Genomic DNA, 21889 nt, shown 5'->3' with positions numbered 1-21889 from the left:
TGAATCTATGCTGTCTACAAATGTTCTTTGCTCACAGTCCAGGTTTTCTAGTCTCTCAGTCAGGTACTCTTTTCCTCTTATTGTTGCCAATTCCCTTTGCAACCACCTTTCTTGGGGATATGTCAGAAATTATTTCCCATAATAAGTAGCTTGTTTTAGAAAACATAATCTGGTCCAGTCACTTGTTTGGTAGTATACTTCAAGATGTATATAGTACTGTAGTTACAGAAATTCTTATGGGCATATAGTACAAATATTTTTATAGATTACTTGCTCACAAACATACAACTTATGTTGGAAAAACATGAAATTCCAGGAATGGAAGTTATTAAGAACCCATCTAGTTCCATCCAGATCTGAATAAGAACCCCTTCTAAGGCAAACCCTGGAGGGACTCATCCTGTCTTTGCTTGAAGGCTTGCAGTGAGAAAGAACTGATGTTTTCCAAAGAAAACCCGTTATACTTTTGGGTAGCTCTAATTATACAAGTTATTTCTTACCCAGAACCTAAATTTACCTCTGTATCACAGTGAGGCATTAGAATAGTTTGTAATGCCACCAGTTTTTTGTAATACCATGATTTTTGTCAAGGTGAGCAGTATTTTGGATTTTAAGTAGTTATTGAGTGAAATGTATTTGTAATTTTGAGACCATAGTTACAGAAGACAATTTCGTTTATAATGTCATTTTTACATGTAATGCCCCCAAAAGTGCCTTCAGTTAAAGAATGTTTATTTCATTTTTTTTCACCCTTTAAATGTCTCACCCAATATTTTGAAAAGAAAGTGAAAATATCTGTCCCACATAATTACTTACACAATTCCACATGCCCACTAGTGAGTATGCATACACATTTTAAATATAGTTTTTTATTACACTGGAAGGAATATAAAATATAAGTGAGGTAAGATTCCTTTCCTCATTGAGCTTCCAGTCTTAATAGCTCTTTGTGCTTCTTCCTTGAAGAATTCAGGCTTTGTTGAAGTGGGTCAGTGACTCTGCAAGAGTAGCTGCTATGAAAAGAAGTGGAAGTATGAGCTACGTCTGTCCCAGCACGTCAACAAGAGAGTATGGTCTTTTGATGCCATCTCCCTCTCATTTGCACTGTGTTGCAGCAATTTTATGGCATAGCTATGAGCTGCTTGTAGAATATGATTTACCAGCACTGCTAAACAGGGAGCTCTTTGAGTAAGTACAGTATATGCAATCTTGTTTTCATAATTCTGTTACAAACTTGTGTATATGATGAAATGTACTTCACAATCCACATTCTGTATTTAAATGGGAATGTGTTATCAAATATATTGAATATAATCAGTTATAATCCTGGGGAGTTCTGGTATATCTTTAACTACCTTAATTTGGTTATCTTGTTTTAAAGAGGATAAATAATTGACTGTCACTCTTGTATATTGTTTCAACTCATTAAAAATCAAAATAACCTGTTGTGGATAACTGCAAAATTAATGATTTTTAAAGCAGATTTCTTTCATGTTTGAAAATAGACAAATTAATTTTTGTAGCCTTTTTAATGAGAGGTAGTTATTTTGATAGGTAGGAGACACTTTTGATCAATATGAAGCTAGTGCTACAAAGGTTTGCCATTATTTCCACTTGAATCTTTATTCTATTACTCTTTCTGTACCTTTCTTTAATGGTGGTGACAGCTGAGCTTTTTAGTGTATTTCGTGGGCTTAGTAAAGCTAAACATCTTCTGTTCTGCCACCTTTTTTAATTGCTTCAACAATTGTACTAACTGGTTTTAAGCAGGTATCGACCTATCGGTTTGAAAGATGAGAGTAGAATTCATTACTGTTTTCTGAATTACATGTAGATATTAAAATGCTTTTATTTTACATTTTAGCTTTTCATGGAAATTTTTTTATTTTGAATTTTGCCATTTTGTTGTAGAAATTTAGGAGGCATATTGTAGATATGGAATAAATTGTCCGGCAAATTAATATATAAATTTGGATGAGAGGATAAAGTATAAATCTTCACATTTTTCACCCTGAAAGCAATGTGTAGTTTAAGTGAACCTTATTGTCATTTTCTAATAGATAAACTGCATTTTTAAAAACCATATAATAGATTGTTTCAGAATATAAGTGTTTTGTTTTTTTAATAAAAAATTAACATTTATATACAATTTTCTTTGGCTTTTCCAGGTCACTTTTTAATTGGTCTATGTCTCTTCCTTGCAACATGGTTTTGAAGAAAGCTGTTGACAGTCTTCTTTGCTCAATGTGTCATATACACCCAAATTATTTTTCCTTGCTTATGGCCTGGATGGGAATTACTCCTCCTCCATTACAGTGTCACCATAGACTTTCCATGACTGATGATAGTAAAAAACAGGACCTCAGTTCATCTTTAACAGATGACTCTAAAAACGCACAAGCACCTCTTGCACTAACTGAGTCTCACTTGGCAACTCTTGCTGCCTCCTCTCAATCTCCAGAGGCTATCAAACAGTTATTAGACTCAGGATTACCCTCACTTCTTGTAAGGAGCCTGGCTAGTTTCTGTTTTAACCACATATCAAGCTCTGATTGCACTTCTCCATCAGTGGATATTACCCAGGACAAACTCAGGAGACACCATGTTCCACAGCACTTTAATAAGATGCCCATCACAGCAGACCTGGTTGCACCTGTTCTCAGGTTCTTGACAGAAGTTGGCAGTAGCCACATTATGAAAGATTACCTTGGTGGTTCTGAAGTCAACCCTTTGTGGACAGCCCTTCTGTTCTTACTATGTCATTCTGGTGCCACTTCAGGAGGACACAGTTCAGGGATGCCACAAACTAGTGCAAGGTCTACTTTGCTCTCCGCAGCTTCTGGAACAGGATTAACTACTCAGCAGAGAACTGCAATTGAGAATGCCACGGTGGCATTCTTTTTACAGTGCATTTCTTGTCACCCTAGTAACCAGAGGCTGATGGCTCAGGTAAGAAGATAAATGTACAAAGTAAATATTAAGTAATTTCCATTGGACTTCTTGGTGTGTAGGGAGAAAGTGATAGCACTTAAGGTAGATCCAGAATTTCTTTTTGATGGCACTGGAGGTGAACTTCTTGAAAGAAGTAAGGACTCTGAGAGGCAGAGTGGAGAAGGGGGTGCAATTCAGGCCTGTGAGACAAGCTGAACAAAGGCATAAAAATAAAAGATGGAAAAATAGGTATTTATTAAGAAACTATTAGTATGATAGTGTGCTTGGAACATTACTAAAAGTAAAGGGGAATAATTTATAGTGTGCCTGGAAAAAGATAATGGGAACCAGACAATAAAGCTGGATAGAAAGGTCAATGTTTGATCCTAGAGACAATAGGGAGGCTTTGGGACTTCTTGAACAGAGAAGTGACATCAACTGATCTGTCCTTTAGGAAGGGGGTGAAGTGGAAAGGGGAGAGGCTTGAGACTGGAGGCTATTGCAATACAAATGAGAGGTGATAAAGTAGATTGACAGGGATTTGAACTATGGAATTAAGATTTTAAAAAAAGATAATTACTCCATCAATCTTTTTTGTCTACATCCATTGCTAATGAGTGCGTTGTTTTGCAGGGAAACTATTAGAGCAGCTTGAACATTTATTAGGAGAATCATCATAGCATTTGTAAGCATTTAAAATGAGCCCACATTATAGAATTTTAATCTATTAGTCCATGATTATGAAACAGTTTCTCATGATAATTGGCGTAGCATGGGATTAATCTTAAAAAATATATTACCACTCATTGTTCTGTCCTATCTCCTTCTACCTTTTCTAGGATTTAGAAAATTGCTAAAATGTATTTGTGGTATTGAAACTTGGCTGTATAGATCTGTGCTTTCAACAAAGCATTCAGTCTCCTGGGACTTGGAAATTTTTGTTTTAAAGAGAGGCTTATTTCAATATTGCTATAATTAGATTATTTGCTTGATATTAGAAGATTTAATTTCTTGGTTGTGACTGTCGTATAATTGTTATTGTGTGAATCATAGGATCATAGACATAGTGAAGACATAGTGACTCCAAATCCAGTGGTTCCTTCATTCCCCCATATGTGCTTCCATTTAATTATTGCAAGGTATTGAGTCTTAAATGTAGTGTTTAGACTGCATTGATTTTTTTTTATTTTTTTATTTTTTTTGCATTGATTTTTTTAAAAAGGTTTTCTCTTATAACTTGTAAGAAAAACAAATATAGAGATTTAATAAGTCACATTTAACAATTTTAATGTCTTGACTTCCCAGGTTCTTTGTGAACTTTTCCAGTCATCCCCTCAAAGAGGGAATCTTCCAACATCTGGAAACATTTCAGGGTTTATACGACGCCTCTTTTTGCAGTTGATGCTAGAGGATGAGAAAGTGACAATGTTTCTTCAGTCACCATGCCCAGTGAGTATATTTTGTTTGCCCAAATCATTTCCATTATTAGTGTTTACCTGAGTCAAAAGTAATTATTAAAACCTATGAAAGGAGTCTGCCGCTATTCCGTATCATCTGGATTTGCTACAGAAAAAATGAATAGTTGAAAGGGACCTCATACTTAGATCCCACATGCTGATTATTTTACAGTCCTTCCCATAGACTTCTCCAAAAAGAGTTACTTATTTTACTGTGAATCTACTGTATCCTGTTGTTTTAACCCTCATAACCATTAGAGCACTCTCCTAAGATATGCTGAGTACAGGATTTTGTCAATCTATCTCCCTTCACAGGGAAGGATTGCTTTTCCAGTATCTACACACACACACACACACACACACACACACACACACACACACACACAGTTCTCAGTAAGAAATGTCTTTATAACTTCTTGATATGATTTCTTTTTTCTTCATACGTTTTCTTCATACTTATTATCTATGCTACATTGTTATTTGTCAGTCTGTGTTTTTAAAACCTTTTTTGCTCACAATTTATTGAAATATATGTGCTTTGCCATTTTGGGTAGTTTTAACACTAAAAAGATCAGTTATGTCAATTGCCACAAAAATTTGACTTTGGTATAAACTTTCTCCCCCTACTTATCTCTATTTTCATTGCTATATGGATTTTTAAAAAAAATATACTGTATCATTTGATACAGATTGGTCCTTTGAGGAACTCTTAAATTCCAATCTTTTTGTTGATAGTACAGTTTTTGAAATTTTAGTTTTTGCAGTCTTCTCAGAGTATAGGGGGAAAATATCCCAAGTAATTATGATAAAAATAAGGAAACAGACTCATTCATCATTCTATTAAACTTAAAAATATATCTTAAAATATGAATGTTGCTTATTAGATTTAAATATTTTGAATAATTTTTGTACTTTTAAACTTCTGGGCTTTGAAATTCTGTCTGCAAAGCAGAATGTAAGGTCGCTCTTTTGATTTATTTTTCAGTTGTACAAAGGAAGAATAAATGCTACGAGCCATGTGATCCAGCATCCAATGTATGGAGCAGGACACAAGTTTCGTACTCTTCATCTGCCTATTTCAACAACCTTAGCAGAAGTTCTTGATAGAGTATCAGGTTGGTCTGTCTTCAAGTGATTTTTCCCTTAAATTTCCTGAAAATTACCTTCATGTTTGGCTTCAGGACAGAGGCAATAGTTAGGGACTATTTCATTTTTGTTTGTGCCTCTAGTGTCTAAAACAGTGCACAGCACAGAAGATACAGATAAATGCTTGCTGATTGGCTTAAATATAACATCGATGTATCTTAAACTGTGCGTGGGATTTTAAATTTATTTTACCCATAATTGGACAGAGACATTGGGGATATTGTTATTCAGGGACTAGTTGGACTAAATTGGCTTTGAGATTTTGTCCATTTTTCTTTGACTCTATACTACTGTAGTAGTATAGTAAGCATCTAAGATACATTTATTTAAAGTTCTGATTCAATGATATCCATCTGCTTCTGAGCATATTAAAATTTTCCATTAAAAATTATTTCTAGTTCTTTTAAGTATTACTTTATGAGATGGATGGATAGAGAGTTGGCTTCAGAGTCTGAAACACCTGGGTTTAAGACTTCGAAAAAATACTGTATACAAGTATAACTCTGTTGAGTCAGTTAACCTCTCAGTATTCTCAACTACTTCTCTAAATGCTGTAAAAGTTGTAAAGCAGGTTCTATCAAGGAAGTTCTTTGTTGGGAGCTTCCTACATAGCTATACAGTTCCACTCACGAATAACCCCAAACCTTCAAGTTATTTCTAATTTCCCCCTGCAAGGGGGAGTAATGAGTTGGGGTAGGGTACAACAGAAGGTAATAAGCATTTATATAGCACCTCTTCTGTGCTAGGCACTGTACTAAGTGATTTTTTAAAAATATTCATCTGATGCTTATAACCCTGCAAGGTAGGTATAAATATCATTATTATTATTATTCCCATTTTAGAGTTGAGGAAGCTGAGGCAAACAAAGATTAAGCATCTTTCTTAGGGTCACATAGGTAGTAAGTATCTGATGCCAAATTTGATCTCAGATCTTGATTTCAAGGGCAGTACTCTTATCTACCTCACTACTAGCTGCCTCTAATGCATATATGAGTATTAATTACAAATCTTCTTTATAATCTCCCCATTTTAAAAAGAAATTATAGTGAAAACTGTGATGGTTATTTGCCCAAGACAGTAGTGACAACTAGAGAAAATAAACATTTTTTTTTAAACATTACATAGATGGAGTGTTACTTTGCTCTAGCTTTTACATCTATTCCAGAATTCTTGAGCATTGGAATAAATATGGAAAACATTGCTTATAAATTGACAAGAACTGATTATGTAGCAAGTTGACAGTAGCGTGTTATGTGCTTGCATAAATGGGCAATTAATACCTACATTTAGTTACTCCAAAAAATACCAGAATACTATTATTGTATGAGTGAAAAAAGGTGATTCAAATAATCTTCCTCATTATAGCTTAATTTTTGAGAAATCTCTTCATAGGTTCTGTTTTGGTCTTGTTTAAAAAATTCTTAAATACAATTTTTACAGATTATGAGGTATGTCAAATGTTGCATAGAAAAAATAAAGCATAAATTACTCAGATTTCATTGACTCTTAATACTCTCAGCGTCCGAAGCAACTCTCTGACTGTAAGTTGTAGGGAAGTTGCAGAGTTATCTCCCTTGGGAGCTCCCCCATCCAACAAGGTACAATCATGAGTCTGGACAAAAAGAAAAATGAAAAAAAAAATCTTCACTAATGTTTATAGTTAAAGTCATTTATGATAGAAGAATTGAAATTTATTGTATATTTAAACCTAGTTGTGAATTAATATAGTGTAGTGCTATTCTTCATTATCCCTTACTTAGAACATAGCACAAAACCTTTGCCTTGTTAATGTAAAGGAAGAGGATTGTTATAAAAATTATAGTATTGGAACCATGAAAACAATCAATGAAATGCATTTAGTGAAAGTGAGATAGCCTTATAATCTCAGACGTCAGTGTGTTGAAACCCCTCTTCTAATTAAATATTGAGAGGGTGGTAGAGTAGAAAAAGTGCTGCTTCTGTTTTTTTTTTGTTGTTGTTGTTGTTTGGTTGGTTGGTTTTTTTGGGGGGGGGGGTCAAGGCAGTGGTTTTAAGTGACTTGCCTATGGTCACACAGCTAGTAAGTGTTATGTGTCTGAGGCCAGATTTGAATTCAGGTCCTTCTGAATCCAGGGCTGGCGCTCTATCCACTGCTCCACCTAGCTGCCTCAAAGTGCTGCTTCTGAAAAAAAGAGGATCTGGGTTCTAATTCCAGCTCTTCCTCCTCCTACAACTGATTTAAACTCTCAGAGCCCTAGGTTCTTTATTTGTAAAACCAGGACGTTATACATGACCTCTATATGACCGCTTGCACACAGTATGGATCAATTTGTAGTATCTCCAGACTTTTGCTGCCATTCATTTGCACAGAATTGGATTAGACTTCCCAAGTTAAGGCAGTGAAGATTGGAATAAAAGGGAATGGACATGATCAACAAAAAGTATATTTGTTAACCATGGTTTCTGCTTGACTTACTTATTTCTCAGGTAATAGGATAGTCAGTTATAATCAGTTTTACCTTTGAACCTTTAAAGAAGGTATTTGGAGATCTGTCTTGAGATCTGTTCTCTGGACATCACAAATTTGAGTTAATCTGAGATTATACTGTTTCTTGTTAATTTTCTGTTTTAAACTGAGAAAGTATTAGGTTGGCATCTACAATTTTTGGATTGTCCACTAGATGCAGAAGAGTCATGTCATGTTCAGTATTGTTTCTGGGTTCTTGTTCACATCAACAAAGTCTGGACCTATTTTTATCTGTGGGTTTTTGCTTTGACAATGAAGATTATCATCTTTGATTAGTTTGCATGGGTAACTCCACAAGCCTGTTCCCATAAGGTGTGGTCTTATGTTCTTAAGTTTTTTGTAATTTCCTACTTTTCCCTTTGTTATTGTACTTCATTTTGTATCTAATCTGAAATAAAGTGAACTCTTAAACTCCTTTTCTCCCTTACCTTTCCATTCTTAATAATCTTCTAATTAGGATCTGATTATTTGCTCTTTTCAAAAGAGTATAGAATTTAGAGCCAGATGGAATTTTATAGATAATATGATTCCAGCCTCTTCACTTTTATAGAAATGAAAAGTTGTGTCAACAAAAGTTATGACTTGGCCAAGGAAAAAAGTAGCTAAACTAGGACTCAACAAAACCAGGTCTTCTTTGTTGCCACAACATAAGTTCTGTGTTGTAGAAGCCTAAATATTCAATACATAAACCTTATGGGGCAGTGTATACAATATTTTGTCTGAATAGTCCCCTGACTTTTCCATGTGAGGAATAAGTTGTTTCCTTGTCTCCAGGATTTTTCTTGTGTGCTCCTTAGTTTGTTTTTCTGTAAATGAGAGATTAACTTTCATTTCATTGTTGTAGTCCTTGCAACAAAAGAACCTTTGTTCTCTTGGTTTTGTTTATTTTGGCTTTGTTTCTCTTTGTGCAAATCTTACCTCTTTTCTGAATTTTTCATATTCATCCTTTCTTGCTGTACAATAGTATTCTATCACATTTATATATAATAATATTTCCCTCCATTCTCCCAAGCAGTGGTATGCTCATTTTCTTTCCAGGTTGTGGCTACTATATACAGTGTTGCCATAAATATTTTGATGTATATGTTGAACCTTTGCTCCTGTCTTTAATTTCTTTAGAATATCAGCCCAGTAATGTAAATCTAATTATATTTTAAACATCTCTAAAGCCAACAATTTTAAAGTATATATAAATTTTTCCCTTACTCTGTTTTGGACATTTTTAATCACAAGATTGTAGGAGTTAGAGCTGAATGAGAACTTCGAGATCATCCAATGTCATTTTACACAGGAGGAACCTGATGCCCAGAAAAATTATGTGATTTGTCTAATATCGCAGAAGAGTTGATATTCAAGTATGTCATCAAACTCTGAAATGAATGAATGCTATTTCCAGCACACCACCAGCTATGAAGTCATCTACATTATACATTTAGTATCTTTTCATATATGAAGAAAAGTCGCAGTGAAAATGAACACTATGGGGCTTCAAAACTTTTTTTTCCCTTTTGTTATATAAAGAAAGAAATGTTCATCTTTGGAACCGATGAAATCTACAGTAAAAATTTCAACAAGAATCTAAAGTCCATTAGCAATGAAGCTTCTGGTTATAATTTGTTAGTGTTCTTTTGACTTGTTTGCCCTACAGAAATATAACTTCATTTAGTTTGAATCTTATTGCTTCAACATCCAGCTCAGAGCTGGGTACATTGATTTATTTTCTGTTTCTTTTAATGTTTCCAAATCTCATTAGATTATTGCTTATATAATTGTCAATGATAATTGAATCTTGAGTTTTGAAGGGACCTTAGAGATCTGGTCCAAGTACTTTCTACTTACTGAAATATTTTCTATAAAAACACTCAATTCTCCTATTTTTTTGAACAGGTATAACTTTTTTAAAATTAAATTTTATTTTCAGTTCTGATTTCTTCCATTCACCTACCTTTTACTCACCCATTGAAAAAGTAAAAACAAAAACAAAAACCTAGTAACAAATATGTTTATTTAAAAAAAAAAACAAATTCCCCCATTAGCCTTGTCTAAAAAAAATGTGCTTCAGTGTATACTTGGAGTTCATCATTTCTCTATCTGGAGATAGATAACTTGTTTCATCATGAATTCTCTGGAACTGTTTTATTCCGTTGTGTTGATCATAGTTCCTAAGTCTTTCAGAGTTGTTTGTCTTTACAGTATTGTTTATTGCCTCCTAGCCTGCATTTTTGATAAGAAATGTGTTTTAAATAAATTATGTACTCTTCTGCAGACACCCCAAGTATCACTGCTAAACTAATTAATGAACAGAAAGATGACAAAGAAAAGAAAAACCATGAAGAGAAAGAAAAAGTTAAGGCAGAGAATGGATTTCAGGACAATTATAGTGTTGTTGTTGCCTCTGGTATGTTTTTATTTTTCTTTTTCCATCTCAATTTCATTTTTTGTTGTTGATTATGTAAAATAAGTGAACAGTTAAATCATTTAATGAAGTCAGTTATTTTTATATGCAAAATGTTGAATACAACACAGGAAAATCAGATTATGCATGAATATTTAAAGTGTACGTAGACTAGGAGGGAGTTATTTGTTAGTCCACCCATGAACCTAAAGAATTTTTATGCATCCCATTCCTTTTCAGCAATTCAGATAACCCTGAAAATGACTAAGGGTAAAAAAGAAAATTTAATTCATATATTTTCAGTTTGAGATATTTCTCAATTAAGATCTCAGTTGGTCTGTTTTGTGAAGTTGCTTCTCAGAAATGAGTGAGGACTTGTGTGCCTAGATCATTATATCTATGATAGGTGTATTTGAATGTCGAATAAAACATAAAAATTTTTTTTAACCTTCATTTTGTATCAGCAACTTGTATTTTCCAAGATTTCCAAAATCTTATGTATTTTCAAGGAGAGCTCGGATAGATTCATGGATGGCTGGATGCTAAAGAGGGGTGTATGTGTGTGTGTAGTGTGTGTGTTTGAGATACTCTAATCTTATTGATTTGTGACCAAAATTACCATAGTCTCTAAGCAAGGAAAAGTCAACTGAAAAGTTACCTTGAGTAAAGATGAATGGAATTTTTCCTTCTAATTTCTAACGTGGAAGTATATAATTGGAGAATCTTGAGTAGTCATGTGGTAGATGATAAATGTTGAATTATTAATGGGAGAGGAATTACCTAGCATACGTGTTACAGCTTAAGATGTTATAATGTTGTTGCACAAGGTAAAATGTTCAAATGAAATCTTGTGTAGTGAGCTTTATAAATTTGAAAGCACTATAAAGTGCAAACTCTTAATATTATGTGATGTTAGGCAAATCATGAGGATTTTTCTTTTTTTTTTTCCGTACTCTAGTTAGTCTTTGTGCCTCTTCTCTTGATCTCTTCTTTTACCTCTTTCCTTTTCCTTTTTCCTTTCTAATCTAGTTTATCCAACTGTTGTTTGGTTATGAGGGGTAATAGAAGTCACATGTTGGCCATTTTTATTGCTTCTCACTTGTTTCACTTTGTTTAATAAATGACAGTATGTATAATCTAAAATTGTTTTTGTTGTTGTTGTTGTTGTGGTTCTTGTTTTTGCCAAAATTGGGTTGAATTCTGAAAGACAAATTTGCTTCGAGACTCAGCATCATCAGCTCCTCATTATTGACCAACACAGGCCCAAGCATATTTATTATTCAATAAATGTTAGTGCACTAGTCAACATACCTACACATGTACTGACACATAGATATATGTAACACATACATATATACTATATCTTCCTCTCAGGTGTCCATAATTGTTCCCTTCAGGGGATGTAATGCTGGATTAATATGACATTTCTTTTTCTTTTCTGTCATGAAATCATTTCTTTTTATCAAACAACATCAACAACAACTTAAAATCTATGATTTGTTTCATTTTTTTCTTAGGCTTGAAATCCCAGTCTAAACGAGCTGTATCATCCACACCACCTCGTCCCCCATCGAGGAGAGGAAGAACAATGCCAGATAAAGTAGGTAGTTCTTCATCAGGAGCAGAGTCTTCCAGCAAAACCATTACTGTTCCAGTTTTTCATCTGTACCACAAACATTTGCCAGGTAATTTCCAGAATGATAGAATAGCTAAATAATTATTTCAGTTTATTTTAGCTCTATAGATTAGTAGCAGCAGCAGCATTCACAATGTATTTTGGCCTCCAGTTTACTTAGAGGAATTTGTAAATGCTGCATGTCATTATTTAAAAGAGAAATTTGATTTAAGTTCTCCCAGTGCCTCACTTTTCTTAAAATATTCTTCACTTTTATTGAGAACATTAATCTCTCCACTCCTCAGTACTCTCTCAGAGCATTACTGCTGCTTTGACTCCATATCCCTGTCACTAATTTTGATTTTGTAGTTAGCTAATTCAACTGTAGACTGACTTCCACTCTGAAATCCCTTGTCCCTTTGTCTTTTCACCATTCCTTACTTGCCAAACCTTAGCTCTGAAGTACCCAGCCTTACTTCCGCCCCCCCCCCTCCCTTATTTACTTTCTTTGTTGCTATACATATGCTGCTAAACCAAGCTGGAGGAAGACATAAAGCCATGCTGACTGTGTACATTGTAAATTCATGATAACCAGGCAGTCTTTTCATTCCTCCTTAATAGATTTCCTCTCTCATTCCCTACAAAAGTTTTTCAGCCTTCTTATCTCTCCTCAGGTCTCCTCACTGTCTCTCAGATGAGGACCTAACTTCTTACTTTTCTGTGAAAATTGAGGATGTTCAATGTGCACTCCCTCTTCTTTCCTTTTATTCATCATAAAACTCTTCGACATCATCCTTGATTCTAACTTGCTTTCTTTCAGTTTCTGAAAATGAAGTGGACGTTTTCTGTGCCCTTAATGTCATTCCTTCCCATCTGCTCCAAAAGATTACAACCTCAATCATCTTCTCTTTCTAATTTTCAACCTCTCTCCATCTCTTGGTTCCTTTCCTACTTCCATAAGTAGGTCATCTCTGTTTAAAAAAAAAAGTCTTCACTAGACCCCTTCATAAGAGCTATAGATATTTGCCTTCATTTCTTTTCTTCTCATTCCTTAACTTTATGCATTCATTCTTTTGACTTTATCACTTAAATGAAACTATGCTCTCCAAAGTTATCATTGATCTCTTTTCAACTCACCCTGTGCCCTCTATCTATCTATCTGTCTGTCTGTCTATCTATCTATCTATCTATCTATATCTATATATACGTACATATAATTTTTTCCCCTCCAACTACCCTAATATTAACAAAGGTCTCACGAGTTACAAATATCATCTTTCCATGCAGGAATGTAAACAGTTCAACCATAATAAGTCTCTTAGGATTTCCTCTTTCCTGTTTACCTCTTCATGTTCCACTTGAGTCTTGTATTTGAAAATCAAATTTTCTATTCAGCTCTGGTCTTTTCATCAAGAATGCTTGAAAGTCCTCTATTTCACTGAATGACCATTTTTTCCCCTGCAAGATTATACTCAGTTTTGCTGGGTAGGTGATTCTTGGTTGTAATCCTATCTCTTTTGCCCGCTGGAATATTATATTCCATGCCCTGGAGCCCCTTAATGTAGAAGCAGTTAAATCTTGTGTTATCCTGATTGTGTTTCCACAATACTTGAATTGTTTCTTTCTGGCTGCTTGTAATATTTTCTCCTTGACCTGGGAACTCTGGAATTTGGCTACAATATTCCTAGGAGTTTTCCTTTGGGGATCTCTTTCAGGAGGCGATCGGTGGGTTCTTTCAATTTCTGTTTTGCCCTCTGGTTCTAAAATATCAGGGCAGTTTTCCTGGATAATTTCTTGAAAGATGATATCTAGGCTCTTTTTTTGATCATGGCTTTCAGATAGTCCAATAATTTTTAAATTCTCTCTCCTGGATCTATTTTCCAGGTCAGTTGTTTTTCCAAAGAGATATTTCACATTGTTTTCTAATTTTTCATTCTTTTGGATTTGTTTTACAGTGTCTTGGATTTCTCATAAAGTCACTAGCTTCCAATTGCTCTATTCTAATTTTTAAGGACGTATTTTCTTCAGTAATCTTTTGGACTTCCTTTTCCATTTGTCCAGTTTTGCTTTTTAGGGCATTCTTCTCCTCATTGGCTTTTTGGACCTCTTTTGCCATTTGGGTTAGGCTATTTTTTAAAGGTGTTATTTTCTTCAGTATTTTTTTGGGTCTCCTTTAGCAAGCTGTTGACTTGTTTTTCATGATTTTCTTGCAAAACTCTCAGTTTTTCCTCTACTTCTCTTACTTGCTTCTCAGAATCCCTTTTGAGCTCGTCTAAGACCTGGGACTAATTCATATTTTTCTTGGAGGCTTTGGATTTAGGAGCTTTGGCTTCATTGTCTTCTTCTGGTTGTATGTTTTGAACTTCTTTGTCATCAAAGTAAGATAATATAGTCTGACTATTTTTGCACTGCTCACTCATGATCCCAGCCAATTACTTGAGTTTTAAACTCTTTGTTAAGGTAAAAGTCTGCTTCCAATGTGGAGAATGTACTGTCCCAAGCTTTGGTGGTTTGTACAGCTGTTTTCAGAGCTACTTCTAGGGACCTGAAAATTTTCAGTTCTTCCAAGGTGCTATGATAAGGGGCTAGGTGTTTTCTCTCCACCGCCACGCGAAGCTCCATCACACCAGCGTTTTTCCTTGCCCCAGGACCGCCCCTCGGAACTGTGACCCAGATCCAAGCACTGGTAGAGCAAGAGATTCCTGCCTCAGCACTGACAAAGAGATCTTTGCTGATCTCTGATCGTCCACTTGATTCCCCCTCAGTCTGTGGGCGGAAAGCTTAGGAAACAGCCGTGGCCCCAGAGGCTGCGCGAGACTTGCGACTGAGACCTATCTCCTTCTCTCACCGCAGTTACAGACTTTTCCCACTGACCTTCTAAGTTGTCTTTGGCGTTCGTGGGTTGAGAAGTCTGGAAACCACCACAGCTGCCTGCCATTCAGTCCTCTGAGGCCTGCTCCAGGGTCTCTGCGGCCTGCGCGCCCATGCCGAACTGCGCTTCTCTCCTCTCTCAGCGCAATATACCTTTCCAATCAACCATCCAGGCTGTCTTTGACTGGAAATTTGTTTCACTCCGTTTTTTTGTGGGTTCTGCTGCTTTAGAATTTGTTTAGAGCCATTTTTTATAGGTATTTGGAAGGGTTTGGGGGGAGTACTCAAACAAGTCACTGCTTTCCCTCCGCCATCTTGGCTCTACCCCTCATTGATCTCTTAATTGCAAATCTGATAGTCATTTCTCTGTCCTCATCCTTCTCTACCACATTTACCCCTGTTGAACACCCCTTTTCTGGATACCTTCTCCTTTCTGTATATTCAGTTACTGTCTGAGCTTTACTTCTCTATTTCCTTTGTTGGCCTATCCTTCATGGCCTCTCCCCTAGTTGTGGTTCTTGCTCAAGATTGGTCACAGGTGTTCATCTTTCTCAATAATTTCTGGATAATCTTATAAGATCCCATGGTTTTAATTATCCATCTCTATGTAGATGACTGATTAGTCCATAACTTGCTCCAACCATAGTTTCTAGTATCATTAGTAATTGTTCCTCCTACCACCTTGTGATCTAGCCAAGACCATCCTTCTCTCTGTTCTTTACTCATAATACTCCCTATCTTTCCTCTGGAACACAGTTTGCTCTATGAGTCCTTTCCTTAGCTCTCCAAATGCTAGTACCCTCCTATCTCAAACAAACTCATATTTAAAAACTTTGTATTTATTTGTATTTATGTTCTTTATATTCTGTATATCCTTACATATGTGCTTGTCGTGTTCCCCCATTAGAATGTATTTGTTTCCCTATTGACTAATGTGGTGTGGGCACATGAATATATATGCTTGTATACACAATAACCGTATATACATATATGTGTTATATATGTATGTACACACACTGTATGTACTATTATATGTGTTTCTCTCCCCAGTTATAATGAAAGTTCAGGGCAAGTAGATATTGTTCCATTTTTTGTACTTATTTCCCTTTGTCTAGCTAGTACATTCTTAATATATGTTGATTGATTAGCAAGACATGTCAATAATTTACTGGGTGTTCTATTTTTTTATCTAAATAAATTGTTCCTTATGTTTCATTTCTAAAATATTTTTTTAATTTTTTCATCATTTCTTTTTCAGTACAATGTGCATGTACTAACTCGATATGGATGCTTAGTTTAGATGAAAGATTGATTACATAAAATTTCTATGATTGGGCTATCTTGCTTTCAACTTGAAAACACAAATTATTTTAGTTGTTGATGTAGTAATTGGTTTATATGCAATCTTTAATTTATTAATTCCCAGAAGTGTCACTTTCTAGGAGCTATTTCAATGTTAAATTTTCAAACCATTGTGCTTAATTTTCTCATAGTCATGGAGAAGCAACCAACTAGTTTTAGTGTGATTCCTTTCATCACCTCTGAAACTTATTTCGTGGCTAGAAGGCACAGTGTTAGTATTGGATCTGGAATCAGAAGAGATGAGTTCATATTCTGCCTCAGACATGTACTAGCTGTGTGATTTTGGGCAAGTCACTTAACCTCTCCCTCAGTTTTATCTGATCTGTAAAGTGTAGATAATAATACCACCTGCCTTCCAATGTAAGGATCAAATGACATAATCTGATAGTGTTCCAAAAGTCTTTATGGTTTTGAGCTGCAACTACTTAAAACTTTAATAGCTTTGTATACAAGTTAAAACCACACAAAGAGATATCTTGTATGCCAAGCACTTTGCAAACCTTAAATGCTACATAAATGCTTGTTTTTGTTATTTTGAATGAGTATTCTGGTTTCTCCTTAGTCTTTTAGAATTAATTTCAGTGTATTCTTTGAATTCCTAATTAAACAAATAATTGAATTTTTATACCTGTCTAGTCCCCCTTTTCTACTCTGGACTGTTAATGGGCATTCTTTCCACTCAGAAGAATAAAGTTCCAAAGTGTGACACATTTTAAGTGGTACTTACTTTCTTTATGTAAATTTAGCGCTATTAAAATTGCGATTAGGAGGGATATTGAGGTCTGTGATAGAAAAGAAAGCAGTGATTGGGAAGAATTTGTTTGTAAGTATTATCTTGGTCAAGAAATTCTTAGCCCCACTGCTTCAAGTTAAACAGGATATTCTAAACCTAACAAAAAACTTAGAATAGATGTAAGTAGCACTGATCCTGGTTTGCAAGCATTTATATCTTTAACATTTGAAGCAGGTGACCATCCAAATTTGGAGGATAATATTTAACTACTCTACTGTCCTCCCCTCATCCTCAAACCTAAAATTAAGTGGGTTTTGGTAGGGCTTTAAAAGAAGACATTTTTCTGATCATTTCCCTTAAAGGACTGTTAATTGTTGGTAAATGTTCATTTTCCTCCAAACTTAAGAGACCCTAATTGATTAATTAATTGTATTCTATAGTTATGACTTTAGGGGTCTTTTTCCACTTTGCTATTTAGTGTGTTTAATTAAACAATACTAACCAAAATATCTTTCTAACTTTTACATAAGTGTCTTGGTTACATTGTTCTTAGGCCAACCACTGCCTGCTGAGATGACCCTTGCCCAGCTTTTAACTCTGTTATATGACCGGAAGCTCCCTCAAGGATACCGTTCAATTGATTTGACTGTTAAATTGGGCTCTAAAGTTATCTCAGACCCAAGTCTTTCAAAAACAGATTCTTTTAAAAGACTCCATACTGAGAAGGGTATGTATATGATTGTACTTGCTATAGAATCTGTTGTTTGGGAGGGTAATTTCAATTAGTTTGCTTCAGGAGCACTGATATATAATTCAAACCATGTTATAGTACTAAAACAACTTTATTTCTTTGTACCTCTTTCACCAGCAGTTATGGGGAAATATCACTAATGTATCTGCCTGGGCTGTAGTATTGAGTAATTAAGACAAATGATTATATTACTTTTAAAAAGGAAAAACTGATAGAAAATTTATAAATAAAAAATTCCTCGAATACAAGAAGTTTGAAGTGTTTTATAGATGTTCCATTAATTTATGCAATAGTCCTGTGAGACAGTAGCAGGCATTAATATCATCATTATGCAGTGAGACTGAGATAGAAAATGTACAGATTTGCCAAATTCTTGCTCTTAGTGGAAAAAATGTAGTGCATTCAACACCCAAATTTGCAATCTAGTTGTCTTCTCATTAGGATATATTAGGTATAAGGCAGTTCTTATTTTTTTAGAGTATGGAAAATCATAAAGTGAGATTTTTTTATTTAAGTGGCTGTAGTTTTTCTTGACTGATTAGAATTGGTAGATTTAATCCATATTTTTTGCATATTACTACTTTTCTCAGTAACTAGTTATAGTTTTATTACTTAAAATTTGTGTTTCCTACTTTAGAGTTGTAGGGGACAAAAAGCAAAGACGCCGAGGAGGTAAAAGAATTGGAGATTAGGGTGAAATATCTTGTATCTTTATGATTTCCCTTTTAAGATAATCTCTAGGTTTATTGGTTTCACTTCTCTAATAGGACACATTTCAGCTGGAGAGGTTATTTTCAGATCCATTTTTGGAATCTGATAGGACATGAAGCCACTAATATTTTTATCTTCACTCGTAGTCCTCAAATTCATTGAATAAGCCTGAGAAACTTTTGTAATGCTTCTATTCTTATATTCAGGAAAAAGTTAAGTAAGACTTTTTAAATAAACAAGATAGCCGTGTCTGATTTTTTTTAAATGAACTAAATGCGATAAATACAGTAATGCTATACCTTCCTTTTTATATCTTTCTTTCTTTTCATTTCATCACTACAGATCATGTTGACTTACTTGGGAGCTGTCCAGAAGATGAAATTATCGCTGCAAATGATGAATGTATGGAAGCAGTGTTGGATGAATCTTTTCTTGAAACCTGCCCTATTCAATCGCCATTGCAAGTTTTTGCAGGAATGGGTGGATTGGCTCTTATTGCAGAGAGATTGCCCATGCTATATCCAGATGTAATTCAACAAGTAAGTTGAATTTGTTATTTACATGTAATACAGTATAATAATACCATAAGTTATTTTTGTCTAACGTTTCCATTTCTGGTTTGTGTGAAAATTTTCTTTAAAACTGTTTAAAAATCTTCCTTCATCATGGGGTGTGTGTGTGTGTGTGTGTGTGTGTGTGTGTGTGTGTGTGTGTAGGTACATGTATCTGTATCTCTGATCAGAGATGTGATTTCTTCAGTATGGGAAACTTCCTGAAATGGAAGTTTGCTTCATTAGTACAGATTACCTGTTTATAATTTAGACTCTTGGACAGTTGGCCACCGCCACACAGCTAGTATGTGCCAGCAGCAGGACATGACCTCAGTTCTTCCTGACACTAAGATCAACCCTCTATGAGTCCATTTTACTTTTTTATATGTAATACTCTCTTTATTACTTTCCTGCGTAATATATATATTTTTAAAATACCCCTCTATACCTTCAGTCAATCTCTGAGTTGTTGTTCACAGTGAGTATGTTGTAGAGTTGGACACCACCCATTTTTCTTAGGACCTGTACTCCAAAACTGGTTAAGAATCACCTTGCCTTAGGGCAGCTAGGTGGTGTAGTGGATAGAGCACCAGCCCTGTAGTCAGGAGGACCTGAGTTCAAATCTGGCCTCAGACACTTCCTAGCTTTGTGACCCTGGGCAAGTCACTTAACCCTGATTGCCTTTTAAAAAAAAAAAGAAAAAAAAAGAAAAAAAAAAGAATCACCTTGCCCTTTGGGATGACAATGATAGAGCAAATCTATTAATTTTTTTCTTTGTGCAGACATTTATTAAAACCATTCTTTTTTCAAGTATTGAGAGATAGAGATTATAGATAAGAAGTCTACATTAATATGCTTTAAGGAGAGTAAAACAATTTAGATAACTGTAATACACAATGTTACCCAGTGAGACAAAGTGTTATGTCAGGTCATTTGGGTGAGAAAGGAACGATCAATACCAATTGAGTGGCATTATAGAGTGTTTCCTGGGAAAAAAAGTAGTATTTGAGTTGGATTTTTATTTAGACCATCTAACACTTTTTTTTATGCATGTATGCTTTTTTCTTTCTTTTTCTCTTTAATATTTTATTTCTTCCCCAATTACTTGTCAAGACAATTTTCAGCATTCATTTTTACAAGATTTTGAGTTACATAATTTTCTTCCTCCCTCCAGTTCCCTCCTGTCTTACTTAAATGGTAGGCAATTTGGTTGTACATGAGCTATCATGTAAAACATATTTCCATATTAGTCACAGTTTTGAAAGAAGAAATATAGCAAAAGGAAAAAAAAAAACCACAAAAAAGAATAAAGTAAGTGAAAAAAAATGCTTCAATTTGCATTCAGGGTCTATTATTTCTGTATCTTGATGTGGAAAGCATTTTCCTTCATGAGTCCTTTGTCTTGGATCTCTGTTGCTGAGAAGAGCTGCATCATTCCTAGTTGATCATGACAGTCTTCCTGATACTGTGTACAATGTTTTCCTGGTTCTGCTCATTTCACTTTGTATCAGTTCGTACACGTCTTTCTAGGTTTTTCTGAAATCTGCTTGTTCATCATTTCTTATAGCACAATAGTATTCCATTGCATTCACGTACCACAGCTGTTCAACTATTCCCCAATTGATGGGTATCCCCTCAATTTCCAATATTTTGCCACCACAAGAAGGCTTGCTATAAATATTATTACACACATAGGTCATTTCCCCTTTTTTGTGATCTGCTTTGGATGAAGACCTAGAAGTGGTATTGCTTGATCAAGAGGTATGCACAGTTTGGCTGCCCTTGGGCATAGTTCCAGATTGTTCTCCAGAGCAGTTGGATCAATTCATAACTCTACCAATAGTGCATTATTGTCCCAACTTTTCCATGTCCTCTCCAACATTTATCATTTTCCTTCTTTTGTCCTATTAGCTAATTTGGTAGGTGTTTTAAAACACTCAGAAGTGTTTTAATTTGCATTTTTCTAATCATCAGTGATTTAGAGCACTTCTTCATATGCCTATAGATAGCTTTGATTTCTTCAAAACTATCTGTTCATATTCTTTGACCATTTATCAGTTGGGGAATGGTTTGTATTCTCTTAAATTTGACTTAGCTCTCTATATATTTGAAAAATGAGGCCCTTAGCAGATACACTTTCTGTAAAGATTGTTTCCCATCTTTTTGCTTTCCTTCTAATCTTGGTGGAATTGGTTTTGTTTGTGCAAAAGTTTTTTAATTTAGTATAGTCAAAATTATCTGTTTTACATTTTGTAATGCTCTCTATCTCTTATTTAGTGATGAATTCTTCCCTTCTCCATAGAGCTAACAGGTTGACTATTTCTTGCTCTTCTAATTTGCTTATGCTGTCACTCTTTATATCTAAATCATGTGCCCATTTTGATCTTATCTTGGTATATGGTGTGAAATGTCAGATTATACCTAGTTTGTACCCTATTGTTTTCTAGTTTTCCCAGCAATTTTTGTCAAATAGTGAGTTATTATCCCCAAAGCTGGGATCTTTGAGTTTATAAGCACTATGTTACTATGGTCATTTACTTCTATGTCTTGTGTACCTAATCTGTTCTACTGTCATACCACTCTGTTTCTTAGCCTAGTACAGGGTAGTTTTGATGATTACTGCTTTATAATATAATTTGAGATCTGATATTACTAGACAACTTTCCTTTGCATTTTTTCCCATTAATTCCCTTGATATTCTTGGCATTTTGTTCTTCCAAATGAATTTTGTTATTTTTTCTAGCCCTGTAAAATAATTTTTTGGTAGTTTGATTGGTATGGCACTGTATAAGTAAATTACCTTAGGTAGAATTGTCATTTTTATTATATTAGTTCGGCCTACCCCTAAGCAATTGATATT

At 34.7% G+C, this 21889-nt stretch overlaps 1 protein-coding gene across 7 annotated transcripts in view; it reads left to right on the top strand.

Annotated features, from left to right (window-relative positions):
- BIRC6 (baculoviral IAP repeat containing 6) overlaps window positions 1-21889 on the top strand; it is a 316937-nt gene that overhangs the window by 168540 nt on the left and 126508 nt on the right. For all 7 annotated transcript variants that reach the window (XR_003568132.1, XM_027850508.1, XM_027850509.1 and 4 more), the window contains 8 exons: window positions 967-1188; window positions 2169-2949; window positions 4237-4380; window positions 5374-5503; window positions 10307-10438; window positions 11953-12120; window positions 17570-17743; window positions 18821-19017. Coding sequence is in view for 6 of the 7 variants with exons in the window: in XM_027850508.1 (XP_027706309.1) it covers window positions 967-1188; window positions 2169-2949; window positions 4237-4380; window positions 5374-5503; window positions 10307-10438; window positions 11953-12120; window positions 17570-17743; window positions 18821-19017 (1948 nt within the window). In the remaining variant the exon portion in view is untranslated. The remainder of the gene's footprint in view (window positions 1-966; window positions 1189-2168; window positions 2950-4236; window positions 4381-5373; window positions 5504-10306; window positions 10439-11952; window positions 12121-17569; window positions 17744-18820; window positions 19018-21889) is intronic.

The sequence above is a fragment of the Vombatus ursinus genome, unplaced genomic scaffold (genome assembly GCF_900497805.2).
Source record: "Vombatus ursinus unplaced genomic scaffold, bare-nosed wombat genome assembly UNPS02009062.1, whole genome shotgun sequence".
Lineage (NCBI taxonomy): Eukaryota > Metazoa > Chordata > Mammalia > Diprotodontia > Vombatidae > Vombatus > Vombatus ursinus.
This window is presented reverse-complemented; position numbering and strand designations above follow the sequence as displayed.